This window comes from Rhinoraja longicauda, chromosome 5, assembly GCF_053455715.1.
Source record: "Rhinoraja longicauda isolate Sanriku21f chromosome 5, sRhiLon1.1, whole genome shotgun sequence".
NCBI lineage: Eukaryota > Metazoa > Chordata > Chondrichthyes > Rajiformes > Arhynchobatidae > Rhinoraja > Rhinoraja longicauda.
In genome coordinates, this window is record NC_135957.1 from 14,100,119 (window position 1) to 14,122,462 (window position 22,344).

Consider the following 22,344-nt stretch of genomic DNA (forward strand, 5'->3'; position numbering starts at 1 on the left):
CTGTATCCGATTAATGATTAAACAGAGTGTGTACACCACGTGCCAACCTCCTCAACGCACCCTTAATCACAAGACGTTCTAAACATTTCCACACCACCGACCTCTCCCACACACCAAACAAAAACATCCTCTTCAATAGCTTCTCCAACTAAAGTTTTAATCTGTACAACAAAGAACCCAAGAAAGTAATTTGTTTTTGATTAAAGCATCTGAAATCCTTACCGAGCAATGACCTTGAATTAAGGAAGCAGAATTCAGTGACACAAATATTCCGTGAACATCAACAACCACCGACCGAGATCCATCACCAGCAGAACGAGCTGTCAGCACACTTTTTTGCTTACCCAACTGTATCTATTGATTGATTGTACTGATTAAAACATAGAGTCCACATTGACCAACGATCATCCATTCACACTAGTTCTATTTTTATCCCAATTTCGCCATACACTAGGGCCAATTTACAAAGGGCCCCCATAATATCTGATTATTTATGTTGTTCTGATAAATCCTTTAGAGAAATCATAGATCCCACTGGGGTTTACTGGGGCATAAAATCCTCTTTAAAAACTGTACCGTACCAGTTACTACTTCTCTCCAGCAAAACTACTCAGTGACTGGCTTTCCTTCAACTGCCCCTTCAGAAGACAATTGACTTGTTCCAACATACAAATAGCATTTAATAATGGCTTTGATGTAAACAAACCATCCCAAGGTGATATATAGAAACATTATTAAGCAAGGTGTGACATGAAACTACGAAAGGAGATATTTTGGATACATTAAAATTAGGCAGGTTTTGCAAAAATCCAGGAGGTAGAGAAAATTCCAGAGCTTAGAGTCTGAAGCATGACGACCACTAGCGTAACCATGGAAATTGGGGATGTGCAACAACTCAAGTATAAAAGTTTTTAAATGAGGGTAGTTGGTCATTTTCTAGATGCTGCTCAGAATCAGCTCTTATGCATGATTAACAATTCTCTATAAATGAAGCCTCAGTGAATGTAGCCCTTATGATAATCAGAACCATCAGTTTACCTGCTGCAGCCAAAGATAAAGCATGAACAAACCAATGTCATGAAACACTTCAAATGAGTATTCATTATTTCTATTTTGAGGACTTTCGAGGAAGTAGGACTAGCTTAGATGGGGTATCTTGGTTGGCATGGATGAGTTGGGTGAACGGCCTGTTTAACTTGTTCATAGACATTATATTGTGGCCTGGAACCACGATTGAACTATATCAGCATGGTGCAGTTTGAGCTAACACAATTGCCCAAGGTGTAACAATACCACCCAGTGACATTGATAAGAACATTGTAGCAAATATTTTTATCACATTGTTTTCAAAACAGAAGATTAGTAATGCATTTGTTTTATAGCCAGGAGCTACAAATGTCAGTATTTATATATTTAACTCTGGTTAAGTCCTATATAAACAAGGTTGATATATATATATTATTTTCATATATTTCTTTTTATAGGATTCCATTTGGTCCATCATTCCCGTCCCTCCACTTATCTCCTTATAACCTATTCTTCCTCAAATGTTCCAGAGGAGAGGAAAACAGGCCAATGTGAAAGGGATCATATGTGCTTCCTTCATCATACACTTATAATCTTTATGTGAACTGGTTCTAAAAATCTCACCTAATTCTCATGTGGAGTCATTGAGCCCAGAAAGAAATCCTTTGGCCCACCATGAACAACAAATACCTGTGTACACTCATCCTTTTTACCAGCACTTGGTCTGCAGCCATCCATGCCATGGCAATTTAAGTGCTTGTCTAAATCTGCAGGAGTCTCTGCCTCCACCATCTTCCCAGGGTGTGCATTCTGGATTCCAAACACCCTCTGGGTGAAAATATTCTTCTCCAGTTTCCCTCTTAACTCTTACCCTAAACCTATGCCGCTTAATTTTAGACACCGCTGCTACGAGGAATAGTTTCTGGCCTGTATCCCTATAATTTTTTATACCTCCATCAGCCTCCTCCACACAAAAGAAAACAGACCCAGCCTATATGGTCTCTTCCCATAACTTGTTATGGGTTGTGAGGAAATGTAGATTATTTTATTTTCCTGAATTCATTTTCAGGGTCTGGGCATCACTGGCACGGTGGCACAAAGGAAGAGTTGCTGCCTTACGGCACAAGAGACCCGGGTTCAATCCTGACTATGGGTGCTGTCTGTACAGAGTTTGTACGTTCTCTCTGTGACCACATGGGTTTTCTCTGGATACTCCGGTTTCCTCCCACACTCCAAAGACAGTTTGTCCATAGTGTGTCGGATAGTGTTAGTGTACAGAGATCACTGGTCGGCTTGGACACGGAGGGCCGAAAGGCCTATTTCTGCGCTGTATCTCAAAAGTCTAAAGTTAATCAGCATTTATTGTCCAGCCCTAAATATCCATGTGAAAAGCTAGTTAGCCCCTTTTTTGATTCACTGCAGTCCTTCTGGTGAAGCTGGTACTGGAGAGGGATTTAGCCAGCATCAATAAAGGACTGAAAGCAAGTTTGTGCAACTTGGAGTGGAACTGCAGGGCAAGCTATCCCCACTTGCTGACCTTGGCCCTCTTGGTGGTAGAAGTGGTGGGTATGGCAGGTCCTGTTGGAATAGTCTATGTGAGTAACTGCAGTGGATTTTGTAGATGGGGCACACTGGACATTCCACGTTGTATCTCTAAACTAAACTGAACTATTTTTATTTTTAATGTAGCCTCAGTTGTCTAACATTTATGAATGTCAAAGTCATCACAAATATTTAATAGCCCTGATCACACTGACAGCTTTAACAGCACACAGATTTGGGCGTCCAGAGACACAGGTTGTTGAAGTGGTCCAGCCGGCTGCCTCTTGTAACCCCTTCCGTCCTTACGCGAGGCAAGGCCCCATAAAGAAGAGCCAGGAGCCAAGAACCCAGAGACAGAGAATGAACAGGGTCCATGCCGGAACAGGGACAGGTGGACCTCAACTTTGGCCAATTTAAACCCAAGTAATAGATCTACAATCATCAGACCTTAGAGATTCTTTCCACCTGATATCAAGCACCAGAAAGACCCATCGCACATATTTGAAATCTGGTCTCAGGTTGCTGATATACTTGTATCTTTTATTTCTGTATTCCCGCCAAAAGCTTTTCAGTGTTGAATTAATTCTAAGCAGTCAGATTAAATGTGAATTAAAATTGATTTTAAAGAGTGCTTTCTCTGAGCAAATCTCATTGTCGATCATTGCAGTGTGTAGTACAGACATGTCTGTCATGGATGTATACCCTTGTACTAACATCGCCATTTATAGCTGGAAGGTGATTGCTTCACTGAGAAGAGCTGTTTTAAGAGTCAACGTGCAGGTTGACAAATAGGAAATTCAATCACTCAAACAACTGAATCATAAAGATGTGCGGTGCTCCACGACTATATACCCAACATTAACACATCTCACTTGCAGCTGCAGGATCTGCAGGTTCCATGTTAACCCCAGAAGGCAGAATAGGAAAATACAGCTGCGATCCGCATGGTCCATCCTTCACCATATTTTTTAATTGTGTTTTGCACCAATATATTGTTTTGGAACCGTCTTTTCCTTTTAACTAAGTAGAAATAAGCAACAAAAAAAGACACAAAGTGCTGGAGTAACTCAGTAGGTTAGGCACCATCTCCAGAGAACCTGAGAAAAGCGACCTGAACCTGAAATGTTTTCCAGAGATACTGTATGACCCGCTAAGTTACTCCAGCACTTCGTGTCTTTTTTCATTTCAGTATCTTGCAGAATTTCTGCATAATTAAATTTATGTTTTTGTGTGTTTCTCTGAATCTATGTGCAACTTTGATGCTGTGTTGCTGCTGCAAGACAATTTCATTGTACCTGTACCTCACTGTATTTGTGCATTTGACTTCTTAGACTGACTATTTACATCAATATGAAATTTTGGCAGGACTGTTTCTTCAACAAGAAACGTCGTTTGTTCTTTGCTTTCTGTCGTGGGATTCAGTAGATCCTACAACAAAAAACAGTTTCTACTAGGGGTTCCTTACCAATTTATGAATAGGAATGGCTTAGAGGGATATGTGCCAAATGTGGGCATGTGGGATTAATGTAGATGTGGCATCTTGGTCGGCTTAGGGCAAGTTGGGCTGAATGATCTGTTTCCTTGCTGTATGAATCTATGGCACTATGAATCTATGTCCGTTACTTCTCCGAGACATACAAAAAATACCTTAAAAAATACCTGAAAGCTAATTGTGTCATTACTATTTTTAATGTGGTCCATTCAGTAATTGCTGCATCTTATTGCTACTGGGTATTATTTAATTTAAAAATAATTCTAGCCTGCAAGAATTCTAGTCTGGCATTTTCTACCATTCAAACATTAAAATCTAACTGCATTTTCAGAGGCTATCAAGAGGCTATATGGTGATTATCCATTCTGTTTATTGCTGTCTCAGGACTATCTTGTATAAGGTACAAATCTCTTCAGTTAGGACATCATCTCTTGGAAACCATCTTGTACTTCTGAATATCGGTTAAAAACACAGGGAGAAAGTCAAATCACAAGTGGGGCAAGCACGCGGCTCTTCCAGGTAATTAAAAAATATTCTACATTTCTGTGAACTCACCATTCAGTGGATATGCTGGCAGCTTTGACTTTATTGAGTTCATCCTGGATCACCTGCTTTGCTCGGATTTCAGCATCGAGTGCAGACTGTAGCTCCAATCGAGCTGACATGTCCACTTTCTGGGACCGACGCATCTTCCAGGGCATATCCTGAAAAGGGTAGCACAGAGAGCATGAGAGCAGTGGTGGGGAGAGAGGGTGAAAGAGGGGCAGCAGGGAGGAGGGAGGAGTGACACAGGGAAGGAAGAAATGGATGAAGGGGAGGAGAAGGAGAAGGGGCAGCAGAGAAAGAGAGGAAAGAATCAGCATTGGGAGGGAGCAGAGAGGTAGAGTGAATAGAGAGAGGGAAAGCAGAGAGAGGGAAAATAGAGAGAGAGAGAGGGAGTGAATAGAGAGATGGGGAAGGGTAAAACGGAGAAAGAGAGAGAGAAGTGGGAGAAAAGGTGACACTGATTACTTAAGCATTCTATTAACTGTTGGTTAAGGCATGTTTTCTTGGAGAAAATATCCTGTGCCTATTATTAATGTTCATCTTCATTGAGATTCTCTTCCCACCTTTCTTCCTTATCAGATTCCACCATCTGCACCCTTTGGTATTCACATCAGCCTTGGTTCCTATCTCCATCCTTCTCTCCCTCATCCTGACTCATTGTCAGTGAACTCCCCCTCACATGGATCCACCTATCACCAGCTCTTGCCCCTCGCCTCTCGCTACTACTCTCTCCATTCTATTCCATCAATCTGAAGAGGGGTCCTGACCCAAACTGTTGTTTGTCTATTTTCCTCCACAGATGCTGCCTGACTCACTCAGTTCCTCCAGCAGTTTGTTTTTTTGTTCAAGATTCCAGCATCTGCAGTCCCCATACTCAATGCTCTGAGTGTTGAAGACAAGCGTGCCAAACACCTTCTTCACCACCCATCGACCTGTGTCGTCACGGTCAGGGAACTATGTGCCCACAACCCTAAGGTTCCTGTGTTCTACAACATCTCCAGGGCCCTACCATTTACTGTGTAAGTCTTGCCTTGGTTTAGTTTATCTAAATGCAATGGCTCACATCTGAGTAAAATGGATGATTGGAGCTTAGAAACAGTTTAGAGTTGAAGAATAAAAATCCTTACTGTTGCTCGTGCTCCCAAGCTGGAATTTCTCAAGGACTCCAATTCCTCGGTCATCTTGGTTGCCAGTGCTTGGAGGTAGCCTCGGGCATCCTTCTCATCACTCACCCTGGCAATGGTAAATACAGGCATGTCACAGCAGTGCACTGGACCATCTCCACTCAGAGGTTTTCCCCCTGTGATGGCACTTGTTGACCGCGGTACACAATAGCTTTAACCATGAACAGATGGATGAACAAATTTACCAGGCGATACTAGGTACATTTAGTCATGGCATAAGTGATAGTAGAATTAGGCCATTCACCCTATCAAGTCTATTCTGCTATTCAATCATGGCTGGTCTGTCTCACCCTCCTAACCCCATTCTCATGCCATCTCCCCATGACCCCTGACACCTGTACTAATCAAGGATCTATCTATCTCTGCCTTAAAAATATCAATTTAAAAAAAGATTTACACATCACACAATTTGAATTCAGACAGTGGAGTACACTAACTCAGTGCTTCCAGTTTAAGAAGGGAACATAGAACAGTAGAGCAAACAGGCCCTTCAGCCCACAATGTTGTTGCCGAACGAGTAGTGAAGTAGGAAACCAGAGGGCCAGTTAGTTGATGGGAAGCTGCTGCAAGTTTGATAATCACGAAGAAACAGCCCGTCCTTCAGAAAAGCTTGGTACAATCAAACAGCTTTGTATGGAAGGGAAGTTATGATTGACAAATTTGCCAGTTCTTTGAGGGCATAAGAAAAGTTTAGAGAGGAGAATTTATAGATTTTCAGTAGACTTCCAATAAGATGTCATATAAAAGGCCAGGACATATGTTAACAGCTCCTGGTATTAGGGGAAGTGTGTTAGCGCTGAATTGAACACTGCTTACCACACGTACAATAGAAAGATGAATAAACCAAAAATACGGAACTAATGACGAGGCGATCCATACTTGTTGATGGCACAAAAACAGGTGAGAGAGCACACACTGGACATTTTCACTTTTGAACAAGATATTGATAGGTTGAGTGAATGGGTACAATAACTTGGCAAATGTCATTTGATATAGGAAAATGTGAGGTTATGCAGTTCAGTAGGAGGAATTAAATTGAACACCAATATCTCAAGAGTAAAGAGTGTTTAATTGTCATATGTACCAAAACGAAATACTGAAATTCATACCGGTTGCAACAAAACAAGTTTGTCTCTATATGGAGAGACTGAAATTGAGTGTAATGCAGAGGGGTATAAGTGTTCTTGTGCATGAATCACAAAATGTTAGCATGCAGATGCAGCACAGAGTGAACTAGACAAATGACATTTTAGTCTTTATTGCTTGGGGTTGAAGATTAAAACTGAGAAACATCACTACAAATTGTGCAGGTTGTGAGGCTGAACTTGGGAGTAGTATGTAGTTTGGTTGGCTTAATTAAGATAGGTTATCCTAACATTGAAGGCAGTCTGGAAGATATTTAGCAGGTTAATTGGACGTGAGGTTGTGTAATCACATAAAGTTAAAATTGTTCCACTTTGAGGAGGGTGACCTTACTGAAACCAAAAAGATCCTATAGGGCCATGCCACAACAGATATTGAAATGTTGCCACTGGTGGTAATGTCAAACAGAGCAACATGGCGAGAAGGCACCAGGAGATCTGAAGTATATAGGAATTTCTGGAGCGTTTGGGGAACCTTTTAACCTCAGATGGTTGTGAAGGTTAGCTCATAGCAGGTATTTAAAGAGGAGGTCCTGGAACTGGCTTTGAAGCCATAATCATAATTCATGTTGGAGCCATTTTTAGGCCCTTGCTGATCTACTCCCGTGTCTATTTTCTTGTATGTATTCTTGTGCACGGCGGAACTGTTGCCTCACAGTGCCACAAACCCGGGTTCAATCCTGACCTTGGGTGCTGTCTGTGCAGAGTTTGCACGTTCTCCCTTCGAGTTTAGTTTAGAGAAACTGCATGGAAACATGTCCTTCGGCCCACCGAGTCCGTGCTGACCAACGATCACCCATACACTAGTTCTATGCTATCCAGTTTCGCATCTTACACTAGGGGCAGTTTTACAGAAGTGAAATAACCTACAAACCCGCACGGCTTTGGAATATGGGGGAAACTGAAGCAACCGAAGAAAACCTACATGGTCACAGGGAGAATGTATGAACCCCATACTGACAGCACCCAGAGTCAGGATCAAACCCGAGTCTCTGGCGCTGTGAGGCAGCAACTCTGCCACTGCACCACGGTTTCCTCTCACATCCCAAAGATGTGTGTGTGTGTCTGAAGAAGAGTCTCAACACGAAATGTCACCTATTTCTTCTCTACAGAGATGCTGCCTGTCCCACTGAATTACTCCAGTATTTTGTGTCTATCTTCAATGTGTGGGTTGCTTGGTTAACCGGACTACCCGCTGAAGAGCTTTCCTCTCTGCCTCCGTGCAGCTGAGATACCACACAGGGATGCCATGTGTTAGGATGCTCTCTATGGTGCAGCAGTAGAAGGTCGTTAATGCCAAGTTAATCTAATCTCTGCCTGCATGTGTTCCATATCCCTGCATTTCCTGCATATCCATGTGCCTATCTAAAAGTCACTTAAACGCCACTATCATATCTACCTCCACCATCACACCTAACAGCGCATTCCAAGCACCCACCCCTCTTTATGTAAAAAACAAACTTGCCCTGCACAACTCCTTTGAACTTTGCCCCTCTCACCATAAAACTATGCCCTCTAGTCTTTGTCACTGCCACCCTAGGGAAAAAAGGTTTCACTGTCTATCCTATCTACACATCTCATCGTTTTATATACTATCAGGTCTCCCCTCGGCCTCTGGCTTTCCAGAGTTCAGCAGTATTTTTGGCTGGACTCTTAAAGTGGGTGATATGAGCAGAACTGTCATCATTCACTGTAACTAACTGTCCTAGTTCGGCCCTCTTGAGCAATTTGTTCAGATAGTAGTTCACTACCATGCGCTCACAATGTCCATGTGGTTCTTAAATGATACCAGGCTTCTCCCCCATGAATTCTTATAACAAATTAATTCTTTATACATTCAATGTATGAGTAAGATCTGCTTGAGATTAGTCTCAGATTTCCGTTGCCCCTATTTCTACTGCCTCAGTTCACTACAAGATAGTTTTCTCTTCACATTTCTGCTATATTGCTCACTGTTTTACAATTACATCTGGTTCTCTCGCAGCTAAATGCCTTCAAGTCTGCAAGGCCCCAAACCACAGGTATTTGCTTTGTCCATTACTGCCTATAGTGATGCGGGATATTACAAACAATTAGAACTGTGCGACAAATTTAAAGTTTAAAGCGAATTTCCCAATGCTTTCAGTCAAGTTTCTAAATGTAGCATTTGCAGCTGAGAAGGATGCTGTGACCACAAGGTGGCGCCAGCTGCCCAGGAATCAAGGCTGCAAATTGCTCATATCAGTGAACCAGCCTTGAATAGAGACGGGCAAAATGTGAAATCACTTCATGTCCTAGGGCAGATTGTATAAGTTGGATATGAAGAGCTTATTCCAAGTTTTATAGAAGTAACGTTGCTTTGAAGTTCATGGACTGCTTAACCGTGAGTATTTTGATAAATGGCACATAAAATTAGATTATAATATCAATCTCCAAAAGATCACCAATAAATACGTGCAGACTAAATGCTGACATACATCACCTGCCCCAGTTAAACACACACACACACACACCAGTTGCTGCTTATTCAGGAGTGAGGGGATAAGATCCAACATGAGATGTAATTCAACAAGAACGAAGGCAAAATGAGCGCCTTACACCGTTCCCTTCTCTCGCACAATTCAGGTTTAACAGTTCCTCATTAAGGCATTTAGTGTTGACTTGTTCAGACCACCTTGGTTATTACAATGATGTATGTAATGTCCCTGTTGGCTCAGTTTGGCCACAACTCATCCTGCTAACTAAAACTCTGAGAATACAGGAATTCCTGTTATTATAATTTAGTTAACAGGGCATATTCTGTTTATTTGGGTCGGCCTTCTGTTCCACCTTTAGTACTTTACAAAGCAAGCCTCAAGAGTCATTTATTGTCATATGTCACAAAGTGGAACAACGCCATTTTTACTTGCAGCAGCACAACAGATATGTAAACATAGTACTCTGTAAACACCATAAAAAATAACAAAAAAAGTTCAGTATAATAGTGCAAGGACAAAAACAATGCCCCCAAGTCCATGTAGTTCGGAGCTTATTTGGAGGTTGTAGTGTTTAATAGCCTGATGGTTGTAGGGATGAAGCTTTTCCTGAACCTGGACGTTCTCCCCAATGGCAGGAGTGAAATGAGTGTGTGGCCAGGGCAGTGTGGATCTCTGATGATGCTGGCTGTCTTTTTGAGGCAGCAACTTCTGTAAATCCCTCGATGGTAAGGAGGTTAATACCCATGATGGACTGGACGGTGTTCACCACTGTTTGCAATCTTCTTTGTTCCTGGGCGTTCCGAGTTACTAAATCAGGCTGTGACGCAACCAGTCAATATGCTCAGTACTGTACACTGGTGGATGTTCAAGAGAGTATTTGTTGACATACTGAATCTCCTCAGTCTTCTAAGGAAGTAGAGGCTTTGCTGACCTTTCTTTATAATTGCATCAATGTGTTGGGTCCAGGAGATATCATCAGAGATGTGTGCACCCAGGAATCTGATGTTTTTGACTCTCTCCACCACCGTCCCATCAATGAAGACAAGTTTGTGCATCCACGACCTTCCTCTTCCAAAGTCAACAATCAGTTCCTTAGTTTTACTGACGTTGAGTGCAAGGAGTCGATCCATCTCCCTCCGATACTCTGACTCATTGTCATCTGTAATTTGTCCAACAACGGTGGTAGCATTGGCAAAATTGAAGATGGAGTTATAACTGTATCTGGCTTCACAGTCCTGAGTATAGAGTGAATAGAGCAGAGGGCTGAGCACGCAACCTTGCAATACTTTAACTCACGGGAAGATGCTTCATGTGAAATGAATTATTGTAAAGTGCAGTTAGTATTATTTATGTAGGATCAGGTCCAATAATCTCACAGCACATAGTAAGATCTTCCAACGGCAATAAAATGATCAACCAGTTAATGTGTTTCTTTAAGAAATACACACACAAAGTGATGGAGTAACTCAGTGGGCAGCATCTCTGGAGGACATGGATAGGCGTTGTTTGGGGTCGGGACCCTTCTTCAGACCTTGTGGGGGCGGGGGTAAGCTGGATGAAAAAGGCCTATCCGTTTCCTGCAGAGATGCCGTCAGACCCGCTGATTTACTCAAGCACTCTGTGTGTGCATTTTTTTTGTAAAACAAGCATCGGCAGTTCCTTGAGTTTCTAACATGTTTCCTTGATTGAGTAAGAAAGGTTGCTCTGGAGACAGAGGGGGTTCTTGCTGCTGAGCTCTGAAATATTCCATTTCAACATCTACCTAAACCAATGAAGCCCAGATTTCTTTAAAGGAAGTTTAGAAGCATCCAATCCAAAGTGAAGAGGGGAAGTTCAAACCTGTGTGCCTCTGTCAGAGTTCAGTGCTGGACCAGGAGTTTTCACAGCAAGTGAGCAGCTCAATGTAAATAGCTTCACTGAGACCATCGGAATACATTTGGAAACCTCCAAAGGATTGATATCATGCTAACAAGAAATGCTAACAAGAGTTGAAAGGGGTGAATATACTGGTTTGCTTTTCTTACTAAAACCATTTTCTTGGCAAATATCAACACATAGTCCACATCGACCAAACCTCGGCTAGGCTAACATCTGTTCTCACTTGGCTAGGCTGCTATTTTTCTCCTGGATCAGGTCCAGTAATGCCACTTTTATGATATTCCCCTGTGCAAAGGTGCACATTATATATACTAAGATACACAAAACACATGCATTGCTCAAGACCAAGGCTCATTTCTTCAAGCCCTGCCAGTAATACACTGACCAAGCTGGCGTGAGCAATGTTAAAACTCAACACACGCCTTGGTCAACACTGAAGTTTTCTTTTAACAGCAAACAGAAATTCTGCATGTTAACAAAGATAGGGAGTGCAACTTCCTGACATATATAAAAGATTATTCTACAATTCATTTATGAAGAACTCCCCCCCAGTTTCTTACTTTCATAGATTCGCACCTTTAGCTGGATGTTACAGCTGTTTTATATATTTAGCTTATGTAGGTCACCAGCGTTGTTCTAGTTAGCTAACAAAGGACAGGAATGTGGAGATAGGGAGCAGGGCCACAGCCTAGGCTTGCATTTCTTCTATCTTCTGTTAGCCTATTTGTTCATCTCCTTTATGTGTTTGCTTCATTCCACATGCAAGATGTCAATGAAGAAAGGAAAGTTGAGCTACGAATGGTAATTACTGAAATTAACCATAAAGGGGAAGGGAAGTGAATGAAGATGAAGACAATTCATTATAGAGTCATATGCCACAGACACCTGCCCTTTGGACCAACTCGTCCATGCCACACAAGATGCCCATCCAAGCTTGTCCCATGTGCCTGCGTTTGGCCCATACCCCTCTAAACCATAACTCATGGCATTTGGGAAAAGTTGGTATGTATTAATTGGTTTCCACTATCTTGGCAGCAACTACACTTCAAATGCTTTACAGCTGTGAAGAGGTTTGGGATTTCCTGTGGTTGTGAAACATTTTGTTTAGATTTTCTCCCTAAATCCTGTTTTTCCTTTACATCTGAAAATAATCTTGAATGGGATATTGATAGACCTCAGGAACAGTGCCATCGCATTTGCGAAGAGTACACCTGACAAGACAGCCATCTTCTCGATTTATACAGAAATTACTAGATTACTATGAAATGGCAGAGCTATTCACCAAGGTACGGATTCACTAGAGGATAAAATGGAGGATCTAGCAGGAAAGAAAAGATTCTCACGAAAGGACACAATGTACAGGAGTAACTCAGGGGGTCAGGCAGATCACTGGAGAACATGTATAGGTAACATTTCGGGTCGGGGCCCTTCTTCAGACTGATTGTGGAGGGGAGGGGAAGAAAGCAAAGAGAAAGGAGAGGCAGGACAAAGCGTGGCAGGTAATAGGTGAACACAGGCAAGGGGGGTGTTTGATAGGCAGATGGTTGGAAAGAAAGGCCAGAGATTAAAACAGAAGGCGTGAGACAAATGGATTAAAGAGTTGCAAATTGTGACGGCTGAGGAGGAAATGCGGGTGGAGAGGGAAGGGGAGAAATAGGTGCGAGTCCAGGTGGGGCACAGGGGAGGGGAGCGGGGGGATTGTAGGAGTTGCCTAAAATTGGAGAATTCAATGTTCATACCGTTGGGTTGTAGTCTACACAATCAAAAAATGAGGTGCTGTTCCTGCAGTTTGCGTGTGCCCTCACTCTGGCAATGGAAGGTCAGGGTGGGAATGGGAAGGGGAGTTAAAATGGTTAGCGACTGGGAAATTTAATAGGCCTCTGCGCAAATGTTCGGCAAAAAGGTCGCCGAGTCTGTGCTTGGTCTTGCTGATGCACAGGCGGCCACATCAGGAACACCGGATGCAGTAGATGAGATTAGAGGAGGTACATGTGAACCTCTGTCTCACCTGGAAGGGCTGCTGGGGCCCTGGGGTCCCTGGATAGAGTCACGGAACAGCAAATCTTTGTTGTGATATTGCAAGGACTATTTTGTTTGCCCACGTAGCAACATGTATATATGAGAATGACGTAATATTGGCGGGCACTCTGGTTCCAGGTGGCCGTGAAATAAACTGAGCCTGGATTTATGCTGGGCTTTCAAACCCCTAAATACGTGTACTTGTGGTCATCCCAGAGTCATAACAACGGTATAACAGATACCTGACCACGAAGTACAACATGGTGGCAGCAGTATGGGATGTGTGATTTAGCCCTAGAAAGGTAAAGAAAAAAACCCAAACAAAATAGTCCTTGTGATATAACAAAATAGTCCTTGCAATATCACAACAATCTTAATTTATACAAAATCCTATTGGAGGTATTCACTACGATTCTCACTGTTCTGAATACTTCAAAGACAATAGGAGACAATTCTGCAGTGCTTCATCTCAGAGTAAAATGTCATGGCTGGACAGAAAAAAATCTGCACTCTTTGGAGATTAGAAAATGTGGTGCCAGCAAATTTTTCTTAACATGAAGGGCAAATCCAAGGAACCTTTTTTGGAGAGTGGGATTAATTTATCAGCTAGAAATGTTACAACTGGCTGCGGTGAGGAATGTCAGGAAATAGCTGATACCACTGAATGCAGCATCCAGTTTGGGAACGTATCTGGTTAGTGGTGAAGGACTAGCTGCAAGTTGGTTTCAGTTTGAACTGAGAAAGTTCTGACAAAAGGTACTCAACCTGAAACATTAAACCAATCTCTCTTTTGTGTATTCTGTTTTTATTTCAGATTTCCCTCTTATCCAGGCTTATGATTTTCCTAAACATCTTCAATTGTTTCATCGATGGTCTTCCTCCCACCATTAGGTTAGAAAGGGTCTGCTGCTCATTGCCTAATGTGCATTTCGTTAGAAAATGTCACAACCCATGCTAGCAAGCAACAAAACATATATGACATTCACAGAAAGGCTTACAAGTGGCAATCACCAGCTCCAAATGAAGAGTATTTAGCCAACATGGCATTTAATGGCATTATCATCTTCGAGTCCCTCAACATTAAGGAGGACATTAATGATCTGAAACGTAACTGGATCAACCAATTAATGATCTTTCTATGAAAAGGTTATGGAACTGCTACCTCACAGCGACAGAGACCCAGTTTCGAAGCTAACCTCAGGTGCTGTCTGTGTGGAGTTTGCACGTTTTCCCTGTGACTGGGTGGGTTTCCTCCGAGCGCTCCGGTTTTCTCCCACGTTCCAAAGATGTGCACATGTGTAGGTTAATTGTTCTCTGTAAATCACCCCGAGTGAGTAGGGAGTGGATGCAAAAGTGGAATAACATAGAAGTAGTGTGAACAGGTGATCGTTGGCCAGCATGGACTTGGTGGACTGAAGGCCTCGCTGTATCTCGCAGCAAAACTAAGAAAGCCAATGTTCGGGCACCCTGGAATTAATTCTTTACCTCCTGACTCCTTTTCACCAACTACAAGGCACACCTCAGCCCACCTGATTGTCACCCTATTCACACTGAAACAATCATTCTTCCACCATCTGTGTACAGGAACTCCCTGGATTACCAGCTCCCGATTTATGGACACCTGTATGTAGAACGGGCTCCCATAAATATTATTAAATTCAAATGAGAACCAATTGAAAAAAAACTGTTTGCATGTAAACTCCCTGCAGTAATCAGACACCACAATCTGTTAAGGCAGAGACTGCCACTTTCACTGTGGGAGGTTACCCAAGATAATTGTTTTGAACATTGACAAGCAATCGCTTCAATTGATACTTGTGTAATGACACTCTATAAAACAATGTAACAGCAACTGATATTTCAAGCCCTTTGTAACCAGCCACTGAGTGTGGGACATCTTGATTCTGTACCATTGTAACTAGGCAGGGGAAGACAATAAATAAATGTTCATGTTAATTGGCAATACTGTGGAGTACGGTTACCATATGGAATAATTTTGTCTATTTTCCAACTAATGGATGTCTGTAAAAGCAGAACCCATTTGTTACCTGGGGATGATCAGTACAGTGCAGGCGTGTACCTCTACACTGCAGTTACTCATCGAGGCTACTCCAGTATCTCCCAAATCCACTGATTCTACTACTTAGAAGGTCAAGGGCAGCAGGCATTTGGAAACACTACCACATGTATGTTCCTTTCCAAATCATTCTGAGGTATCTCACTATTCCTTCATGATTCTAGAGCGCATGTTGGAATTCTCTGCTCAACATCGGAAGGACCAGTGAGCAGGCTGGCTGATCATCACCATCTTCCCAAGGGCAATTACCAATCTCAAACAGTGCCCAGACTCCATGAAATTATAAACGCAAAATAATATTAATGTTGTCATTAGTGACTGTAGCATGAAATAAAATCTCTCTGAAAGAATGGAAAAATCATTTTTTTCCTGCTGCACTGCTGAGTAAGGTCACTCACCATTGGATGATCTCTGTTATTTGGGCCTCCCAGTGTGCCACAGATTCCTTCTTATCTGCAAGGTCCTGCAACTCTTCCTCCATCTGTTTGTTGCTTGCACTCAGCTTCTCAAACATCCCTGTCAGCTGCTCAGAAGCAAGAGAAGAGAGTAAATTGTTCATGTAACTCACCCAGATACTCAGAATCATTCCAGCTCTTACTTCAGGCAGCATTACGAAGAACCATTTGAATGGCAACAGTGTCAACATTTCTTAAGCACCTTTTTTCCCATAGTTTGTTGGTAGGTAGCTCCAAAGCACAAAATGAAGAGCCAGTTCATATCAGAATGTGGGAAACATATTAGCAGGATATCGATTTAAATTTTACACCTGGCTCCACTGTAGTCAAATGAAGATAGTGTTTGGAACACTTGCAGACTACCTAAAACATGTTTAGCAAATCCTCTAACCAATAATTCATCATTTGAACTCCAAGAGCGTTATCCCTGTAATTTAGCAATGTTTCAAGAAAACTTAAATTGAGAATATTCATGGTGGGAAATGACATCGAGAAGGAAAGGATCGGCCTAAAGCCCATTGAATAGAGGAGCTGTTTTAACACTGCAGTGAATGGAGACCAGAACCATGGTCATAGTCACTGCATTGTCACCTCAGTCAATGGAGACCAGTACCAAATCAAACCATAGTCTTGTAACACTGCATTGTGAAGACCAGAACCAAAGTGGAATTCCAAAGATTAATATTGATAGAAATGTCAACATAAATATGTTGTGTTTTGGAAAAAGATAAAAGTGTATATAAATGACTTTTTTATATACCTATTTATTTGCAGCTATATTTTTTTGTGTTTTGTGGTTACTTGATGTGTGACAGAGCACATTGTCACCACGTAAAGGATATATTTTGGCATTTAGGCATGCATCTTCCATTATCTATGGTGGACTTCAAATAATTCCCAGGCACCAAGGGATCGGTAATAATGCCTTTCCAGTGGAAAGATAATTAAATATTAATTTTGTTATAGAGAAATGTTAAGCAGAAATCTGGGGGTTATTCTATCCTTTTTCGAACTTTGATGGAATGGTTCAAAGTGATGGAAAGGATCTCCACCACAGTAACTTCCCTCACAATTCCACTGTAGTATAAGTCCAGAATGCACTCAGACCTAATGACTTTCCCCTCTGTAGTACATTCACAAACTCAAATATATTAATTGTAATTCATCTGGACTCTCAATACATTTATGAGATAGTCTTTGAACTCTGGTAAACAATGTTCATGAAACTGTATATCCTTCCTATAATCATATTAATATAAATAGTATCTTTGATTAACTCATTAAGCCTAAGTTTGAGATTCTGATCGCAAAATCAATTTAAGTGGGATTTAAAAAATATTTCAATGTAATATTCATGAAGCCAAATAGGTTTAGTACAATCTTTATTTGATGCAAATTTAAGTTTTCTTGACTTTCATAAAGAGGAAATGATAATGCCTCATTTGGCCTTTGAGGAATAAGTAAGAATATTACAATCATTGGTTTCATTTAAAAAAAATTAAAGAATTCTTATGTACAGAAGTAGGAATATGAAAGGCTGGTAGATGTGCTGCATTCAATAATTCTCTCCAGAATTATACCTCAAAGGGCGTTCCAGTGAACAATGATCACTTCAACTGAATGCATCATATAAATGTAAATCAGCCATAAAGGACCAATTATTTCACATTTAAATCAGCATGGAAACCGAGAAGGTGCAGTAAAGTGCAGCTGGATATTGCAAACATTCATATGTTCACAGCTGCAGAGTCAGATCAGTTGTAACAATCCTTCAAATTGGGGAGATAGTGAACCTTCCCACCCAGAGCTGAACATGCCGGCAGTAATACCCAGACCATGGCATTTGTTTTACACAAGGGTGCAGAACATCAGGGGAGCCTCACCTTATCGACTTCATTCGATAGCTTCTTGTTGTCTTCACTCAGCATGATCCTCTCCCGCTCATATTTCTGCTTAAATTCGCCTTCAAACTCTTCCCTTTCATTTTGACTGTATTAACAAATATATATATATATATATATATATAGAAATAAATATTTCAAATACTTAAAGCTGTCTATAAATGGAGTTATATTTAACCAAGCAACATCATATAATTTATGTGGGAGACGTATCACCATCACAAATGCATTCTCTGCATGTTTATTCCAAAATGTGGCCAGAATGTAATATGGAGCTGGGATAGATTTAAAGGAAAAAGCAGTTTAAGTCGTCCAACATTCAAAAGAATTTGATTCCCTTGACTTCAAGGTTCAGCTGTCACACCGAATGCATGCTGCAGTCACTGGAAAAATCTGACATGTTCTCTAGCCTCTGTCCAGAAGCTGTAAGCACAAGGTTTCCACTGATCCACCATGCTTTGTCACATATGTAATCTAGGAAATGGCTGTCGCTCTCGACGGTTGTATACAATTCCTGATGGAGGATTTTAAAACACACTTCAGGCCATCAATCTCTAGTTGATGCTGGTCATGATGAAGCCATTTGTCCAGAAAACACTGCACGAAAGGTTGCTAGATACACATTCAATATCAAAAGTGAATTTGATATATACTCTGACAAAAAATAGTCACTTTAAAAGCCAACATTTTATGCTGGTCTTTACAAGAAACCTTCCAGGAACCCCTACATATTTCTCATGGCGCTGCAATTGTTTTCCATGAGTGTTGATCCATGTTATGCTAGATATTTGGGCAGGTGACCAAAAGTATAGTTGAAGAAACTTGTTTTAAAAGATATCCTCATTAAAGAAAGTTAGGTAGAGAGTAAACTCAGTGTAGGGACAGTGCATTACCTCTCTATATAATACCATCCCTTTATTCACCTCTCCCATCTTGTCGGCGGTCTACACACCACTCTAAGCCACCAGTAAAGTGGCACTGGACAAATTATATGAGGAAATGGAAATTATAGAATGAAATATCAAAACAGTGCACTATTCAGACTATTTTCCCATTGTTTGTAAATATGTGTATGACACCAATATTGGTGGAATAGTGGACAATGAGGAAAGATATCTCATTTTACAACAGGGTCTAGATCAGTTGGGAAGGAGGGTCAGGGAATGACAAATGCAATTTAACTCTGATGAGAGTGAGGTGTTGCAATTGGTATGTTAGACCAGGGCAGGATTTACATAAAAAAAAGCCTTGGAGGCAAATGGCAGTAGCCCAGAATGCCAACTTGGTCAGTATGGACATGTTGGGCCATGGGGCCTGCTTCCATGCATACTTAATGATTCATGTCATAGAACCCATTTAGCACCACTCATTTGCCCTTTCTCCAGATGTCTGCATACATATCTCAACAGCATCGGTTTAAGATGAGAAGAGAAATATTTTATAGGAAATTAAGGGGTAAATTCCATATATGTACCATGTGTGGGTATATAGAATGAGCTGTCAGAGGAGGTAGTTTAAGCAGGTACTATAACAACATTTAAAAGACATTTGGACAGATCCATGGAGAGGAAAGGTTTAGAGGGATATGGGACACACATCGGCAAATAGAACAGATGTAGATGGGGCATCTTTGTCGTCAAGGGGTAGGCTGTGCTGCACAACTTTATGACTCTCTGGGTTAAGCGTGCTGAGAAGGTGAAATATAAAATGAAAATGCAAGTTTGAGTGAATGCTGGAGGGCCAGTAAACCATGAAATGTTTAGTCGCCATATGCAGATGGAATCTCTCAATATGGAGCAGAAAGTTGAATTGTAGGAAAGAAAACGGCAAATGCTGGTTTAAATCGAAGGGAACATAAAATGCTGGAGTAACTCAGCGGGTCAGGCAGCATCTCTGGAGAGAAGGAATGGGTGACGTTTTGGGTCGAGACCCTTCTTCAGACTGATGTAAGGGGAGGGGACTGATGTAGAGAAGTTGTTCCAGGTGTCAACTTCTCTACATCGGCAAGACCAAGCACTGGCTCGGCGATCGTTTCGCTGAACACCTCCGCTCAGTCCGTCTTAATCAACCTGATTTTCCGGTGCTCAGCACTTCAACTCCCCCTCCCATTCCCAATCTGACCTTTCTGTCCTGGACCTCCTTCATTGCCAGAGTGAGGCCCAGCGCAAATTGGAGGACATCACCTCATATTTTACTTGGGTAGTTTACATCCCAGCGGTATGAACATTTACTTCTCTAACTTCAGATAGTCCCTGCTTTCCCTCTCTATCCCCTCCCCCTTCCCAGTTCTCCCACTAGTCTCCTGTCTCCAACTACATCCTTTCTTTGTCCCACCCCCTCCCCTGACATCAGTCTGAAGAAGGGTCTCGACCCAAAACGTCACCCATTCCTTCTCGCCAGAGATGCTGCCTGACCCGCTGAGTTACTCCAGCATTTTGTGTTACCTCAGAAAGTTCAGTTGTATGGAAACACAAAGTCTGATCTATCTTCACAGTAAGACTGAAACAGACTTTGTGCTTACAAGCATTCCTGCAGTAAACTCGTGGACAGATCCATTCACAACAACTATGTTTATAAACCATCAAAGTCAGTCCTGTTTTGCATTCCAATTCATGGACCTTGAGGATCTGCTTTGTTATGTAGCCGTATTATTGTTGCTTCCAAGGATTGAGACATCTGCTGAAGTTATCCTATGATCAAATGCACTTTGGCATTTAAATATAAATCAACTTTGGAATTAAGCTGTCAACAGAGAAATTGGAGCTTTCATTTCGGTGGATAGTTAAATGAGTGCAATTTAAGTTTATATTTCCAATCCTTTCATCAGGCAAACTGTTATCTGAATGTTTTAACGTTTGACATATCCATGATCCATAAGATAATGATTGCACTGTAACTTTCCACAACACGCAAGTACATTTTTCCAGCTGCCTCTCTACTGCTTTGGATCCCACCTCCCAGTCAATCAATAACCATATAACCATATAACAACTACAGCATGGAAACAGGCCTGTCCGGCCCTACCAGTCCACGCCGACCATTCTCCCTGACCTAGTCTCATCTACCTGCACTCAGACCATAACCCTCTAATCCCCTCCTATCCATATACCTATCCAATTTACTCTTAAATAATAAAATCGAGCCAGCCTCCACCACTTCCACCGGAAGCCCATTCCATACAGCCACCACCCTCTGAGTAAAGAAGTTACCCCTCATGTTACCCCTAAACTTTTGTCCCTCAATTCTGAAGCTATGTCCCCTTGTTGGAGTCTTCCCCACTCTCAAAGGGAAAAGCCTACCCACATCAACTCTGTCCGTCCCTCTCAAAATTAAAAAAACCTCTATCAAGTCCCCCCTCAACCTTCTACGCTCCAAAGAATAAAGACCCAACCTGTTCAACCTCTCTCTGTAGCCTAAGTGCTGAAACCCAGGCAACATTCTAGTAAATCTCCTCTGTACCCTCTCCATTTTGTCGACATCCTTCCTATAATTTGGCGACCAGAACTGCACACCATACTCCAGATTCGGCCTCACCAATGCCCTGTACAATTTTAACATTACATCCCAACTTCTATACTCGATGCTCTGATTTATAAAGGCAAGCATACCAAACGCCTTCTTCACCACCCTGTCCACATGAGATTCCACCTTCAGGGAACAATGCACAGTTATTCCCAGATCCCTCTGTTCCACTGCATTCCTCAATTCCCTACCATTTACCCTGTACGTCCTATTTTGATTTGTCCTACCAAAATGCAGGACCTCACACTTATCAGCATTAAACTCCATCTGCCATCTTTCAGCCCACCCTTCCAAAAGGCCCAAGTCTCTCTGTAGACTTTGAAACTCTACTTCATTATTAACTACACCACCTATCTTAGTATCATCTGCATATTTACTAATCCAATTTGCCACACCATCATCCAGATCATTAATGTAAATGACAAACAACAGTGGACCCAACACAGATCCTTGGGGTGCTCCACTAGACACTGGCCTCCAACCTGACATACAATTGTCAACCATTACCCTCTGGTATCTCCCATTCAGCCATTGTTGAATCCATCTTGCAACCTCACTATTAATACCCAACGATTTAACCTTCTTAATCAACCTTCCATGTGGAACCGTCAAATGCCTTACTGAAGTCCACATAGACAACATCCACAGCCTTGCCCTTATCAATTTCTCTAGTAACCTCTTCAAAAAATTCAAGAAGATTAGTCAAACATGACCTTCCAGGCACAAATCCATGTTGACTGTTTCTAATCAGGCCTTGTTTATCCAAATAATTATATATATTGTCCCTAAGTTAATCAAGTCCCTAAGTAAATCAAGTTAAAACTCTTCCTAGTAGCACCAACAAATCTGCTTGCGAGAATATTACACCCCCTCCAAGTCAGGTGCAAACTGCAATAGGCGAGAAATAGTATTGGATAGACTGATGGGACTGAAGGTTGATAAATCTCCAGGGGCTGATGGTCTGCATCCCAGGGTACTCAGGGAGGTGGCTCTAGAAATAGTGGACGCATTGGTGATCATTTTCCAATGTTCAATAGATTCAGGATCAGTTCCTGTGGATTGGAGGATAGCTAATGTTATCCTACTTTTCAAGAAAGGAGTGAG

At 41.7% G+C, this 22,344-nt stretch overlaps 1 protein-coding gene across 10 annotated transcripts in view; it reads right to left on the reverse strand.

Moving 5' to 3' along the window:
* LOC144593414 (serine/threonine-protein kinase MRCK alpha-like) overlaps positions 1–22,344 on the reverse strand; it is a 324,476-nt gene that overhangs the window by 74,109 nt on the left and 228,023 nt on the right. For all 10 annotated transcript variants that reach the window (XM_078398926.1, XM_078398934.1, XM_078398929.1 and 7 more), the window contains 4 exons: positions 17,701–17,806; positions 15,761–15,885; positions 5,734–5,839; positions 4,616–4,764 (listed from right to left, as the gene is read on the reverse strand). In XM_078398926.1, coding sequence (XP_078255052.1) covers positions 4,616–4,764; positions 5,734–5,839; positions 15,761–15,885; positions 17,701–17,806 — 486 coding nt within the window. The remainder of the gene's footprint in view (positions 1–4,615; positions 4,765–5,733; positions 5,840–15,760; positions 15,886–17,700; positions 17,807–22,344) is intronic.